The sequence below is a fragment of the Amaranthus tricolor genome, chromosome 5 (assembly GCF_026212465.1).
Source record: "Amaranthus tricolor cultivar Red isolate AtriRed21 chromosome 5, ASM2621246v1, whole genome shotgun sequence".
NCBI classification, from domain to species: domain Eukaryota; kingdom Viridiplantae; phylum Streptophyta; class Magnoliopsida; order Caryophyllales; family Amaranthaceae; genus Amaranthus; species Amaranthus tricolor.
This window is the reverse complement of record NC_080051.1, coordinates 23,245,720-23,249,967: the sequence shown is the minus strand read 5'-3', so window position 1 is coordinate 23,249,967 and position 4,248 is coordinate 23,245,720. Positions and strand designations below refer to the sequence as shown.

Below are 4,248 nucleotides of genomic sequence, written 5' to 3'. Positions count from 1 at the left end.
CTTACAATTCAATATTTCCCTTCCCTCTAATACAATCATTTGCAAATGAATTAATGAAAGGAGGCATAGTAGAAAATTTAAAATTTTTTAATTTTGTAACGTTCCAAAAATAAGCTACTCTTAGAAAATTGTATATATTCTCAGTATATAAGTACCACTGTCTTAAAAAATATATGTATTCGATTCTTATTGACCCTCGCTATTTTCCCCCTTTGCTCTTCGGTGATCCTATCATATATTCCTTCCGTTTCTTAAGGTTGTTTCTATATACCATTTACAGTCCTTCTATTTGTTGTTCTCTTAAATAATCTTATATATTTTTTACTAACTTTTGTTTAATATTTTCATATTGCTTATGATACTCACATATTTCCACTATCTTTATTTCAACATTTAAATAATTATGATCCCTATATTTTTTTTCACGAATGTTATTTTAATAGTTTTTTAATACTTATAATACACACCTTTTCTTTATTTAATTTATTTTTCAATAAAATCATATATTTATTAATATATCTTTAATTTGTGATTATTTTTAATTTATAAAATTATAAGATATTTAAGTGGAATCTTATTTAGTTCGTCTCAATACAACGATTATTAATATCACGGCTTACGGGACAACGGAAACCTAAATAGTTCCATGCTTTTACTCCGAGCGTCCAAATTACTCCAATAATCTCACCAGGTAAGAACAAAATTTGATTTTGGGTTCCTTTATTACGCGTTCGAAACCCTTCGGGCATCTACATTTTAAGGGCCAAGCAATAACATGAAGTTGCTCGGAAACCTGCGAAAAAAGTTATGGAGAGGGAATATGATAAATGATCATGTAAGAGCACTTCCTTATCTCACCAGTGACCGCCTTTTCTGGGTTTTCTCACTCATCAAAATTAATTTATTCCTTCAATCACAATTCATTTCAAGCAACAATTATCCTAAAAAGGTATGTCCTCTTCTTATCTGTTTTTGATCCTGTTTTTAGCAATCAATTTTCTTTCTTTTTTTATTTTAAATTTGGGTATTTGTATTTCATAGTTATGATGTTTCTTGGGTTCTGTTTTGCCTTTTTCGTTGATTTATCTTGATATGTTATTTTGGTGGTTTCCATTTTTAGTGTTTAATTTCCATTATTAGTGTTTAATTTCTGATACGAGGTAAGGGAAGTAGAGGGGAGATGTGGAGATTTGTTATGGTAAAAATGGAATTAGGGTTTTGATTTATGTGGGCTGAATTTTTCAGGTCAAATGCTTTCTGTAGAGCATGTTGTCTCCGGAATTTTGATAGGTTTGAGCATTTTAACTTATTGGAATGAGGTGTCAAACATTGATGATAGGAAGAGGATTCTCAAGGGTAAAGCTCAATGCTGCCGAGCTAAAGTGCGGGACTTTAAAAGAAAAATCTCTTACATTGAGGTTGTAGGAGGCAAGAAGCGAAAGCCAGATGACTGCAAATGGGTGAAGGAGGGTCGAGTGCTTGTCAAGAAAGCGAAACACTTGTTAAACCCAGTTAATGGACAATCGAGGGGCTTTCTCGTGGGTCTTAAGATGAGATGGGATGTTTCCACATTGCTTCAGGATTTGGAAGTCCATGATCGATTGGGCCATAAGCTTCTTAGACAGGCCATGTTTGATGCTGAAGGCCCTTGTCGTGGGAAACTTTTACCGGTGAAGGAAGTAGTTGGTCGAGTACCTTCTAACACTTTAGACCGTCTTAAGGATATGTTTAATGATGATGATAGGTTTGGAAGAATTGCAATTCATGGCATAAATGGAATTGGTAAGACTTTTTTGATGATGCATCTCCATAACTATGGGCTAAATGAGTTTGACTACGTTTTCTGGGTCTCGTCCGCTGTTGAGTTTACGATCGAGAGCTTGCAGGATGCTGTTGCTGCAGTTGTGAAGTGTGATTTTGCTAGTGGCGATCACTGGTCTGTGAGGGCTAGAAAATTGTCAGAATCATTTGCCAAGCTTGGCAGATTCGCACTTTTCTTAGATGCTGTACCAAAAACTGTCTTTTCTTCAAATCAATTTGGAATTCCAGTTCCTGCAAGAGGGAGCAACTGCAAGCTGGTATTATGTACTAGCTCTGCATCATTGGAGAGTATTTTGTTTCATGATTTTAAAACAGTTAAAGTAAAACCTCTTCCAAAAAATGATGCATATGAGTTGTTTATAAATAGAGCTCAGATTGGTGAAGAAACTATTTCTTCCCTTGATGGAATTCCCTGGAAACTTTCTGATAGGTGCTGTGGAGTGCCACATAGGATTGTAGACGTAGCTAGTCGTATGTGCGGCATAAGTGACCCTCATGAATGGAAGAATGAGCTATTTAAATTAGAAAGCTTGGATGAAAAAAACATCTCTAGATCCATTTAAGTGAGTGTTACAACTTGCTCTACTCGCAAGTCGCAAAATTAGGTTAAGAAACATTGACGGGTGCTTTTATAGAAGTGGCAGGTTAAGTGGGATTTCCTTAGGTGGGGCAATAGGAGCATGAAATGAGTGTAGTTGTAAGTTGTGTTTTGCGCTTTAGAGATTAGTGTTTAATGATGAAAAAAAATGTTTGTGAGCAGGGAATGCTGTATTTGGGTTATGGTGCTTGGGTACTGGTGTTGAAAAAAGTCGTGATTTTTCCTTGAGTTTTTAGATTTTATTCATGTATAGTTAGTTACTCATAAGATTGCAACTGGGAAATGAATAATATAGGGTTATGCTTAAGTGGTAGGAAAGACATTCATAGTGAAGTACTTGTAACAATTGGGGGAGAGTTTTACATGATATATAGTTTGTTGTTCTTTTTGCTTTATCATGATTTATTTATTCATTTAGCAAGAATCTTAGTATATTATGCTTCTATCTTAATCTTGGCTACCTATGGAGGAACCAATTTCATTTGAGTGGTATAGTTAGGTTGTTAAGCTATCAGTTGGGAGTTATGAAATCGACCACTTTGTTAATGGGAGCGTTAAATTAAATCTAGGTAGTAGCTTTAATTTTATTTTTTTGTGCTCCTTTGAGTTTGCACTATAAGATTTAAATATATCAGAGCTTTTTGAGTCATATGATGTAAACTCAAAGAGATGGAGAAAATAATTAGTTGGAATCAATAGATTAGATATGTTGGGGACTTCGGGTGTTGAAAAGCAACCATATTTGAAAGGGGAATGACTATACATGGGGGCAATTGGTTGGTTGTGTTTTTGTGTGTGAAGATAAGTGATCAAACTGATAAAAGTTGGTTAAAAATTGCCCCTTTTTAGACCTTTGAAATTAAAGTTTTGTCATATTCTCCTAATTGGTCATGATCCTTTTGACATTGACTTTGAAGTATGCAGCAATATGTGACACAATATATTTCGTTTGTATTTTTCAAGGAATCTTTTGTTTTCTTAGATGTAGTGTCACTGGTCCTCAATTTGCTCGAAATTTTTGACCAAATGGCTCGGAAAACCGAAAAAGCTGGGTCAAATCCTACTTGACCCGGAAATGACTCAACCTAAAGTTGATCCGACCTAAGAGCAATCCAATCCATCTGATTTGAAGCCCGTCCGCTCAATCGTTTTGATAGGTCTATGTACATTCAATCTCTGTGTCTTAAATGGATCTTGTGGGCTCTGTTGAATCAGGAAGAGATTCAGTTTGATCTTTGATGTATGTATGTTTGTATTAGGTTAATATTGGACCTCTCTATTTTTCTCTGTACATCAAAGTACAAATTATGTTCATGTCGCGGATTATTGTTCATTGAATCAAGGAGAGACGATTAGGTTAAAATTTGGGTAATACTAGGATAAAAAGCAAATATTAAAGATTAAAAATATTAAAGATTGAATAAGTGCATTGGATAGAATATAAAAAGCAAATGAGATGGTAAATAGAAGGAAATATTTGTGTATTTACTACTTCCTCCGTTCCATAATACTTGCTACATTTTCTATTTTTGGCAATTTCATATTACTTGCTACATTTCCGTTTTTAGTAATAAAACAATCATTTAAAGTTCTATCTACCCCTATTTTTATCCTACTCTATACTCTATAATAAAATATATACTATACTTTATAAAGTAACCTAACAATCTATTTTTCCTTTTTTTTTCCAATTAACAATAATAAAATACTATACTCTATAAAGTAAACAATCAGCTACAGTGTAGGTCAATCACTTTTCTTAATTTTCGTGCCCATGCAAATGTAGCAACAATTATGGAACGGAAGAAGTATTTACTAATCTCAATCTT

The 4,248-nt window shown here is 33.8% G+C and overlaps 1 protein-coding gene across 1 annotated transcript; it reads left to right on the top strand.

Moving 5' to 3' along the window:
• Nucleotides 1-668: 668 nt before the first annotated feature.
• Nucleotides 669-2,694, top strand: LOC130813263 (probable disease resistance protein At1g52660). Its single transcript, XM_057679061.1, has 2 exons — nt 669-949; nt 1,246-2,694. Exon 2 carries the CDS (start codon nt 1,251-1,253, stop codon nt 2,382-2,384), a length of 1,134 nt encoding a protein of 377 aa, XP_057535044.1. The 5' UTR covers nt 669-949; nt 1,246-1,250; the 3' UTR covers nt 2,385-2,694.
• Nucleotides 2,695-4,248: the final 1,554 nt, after the last annotated feature.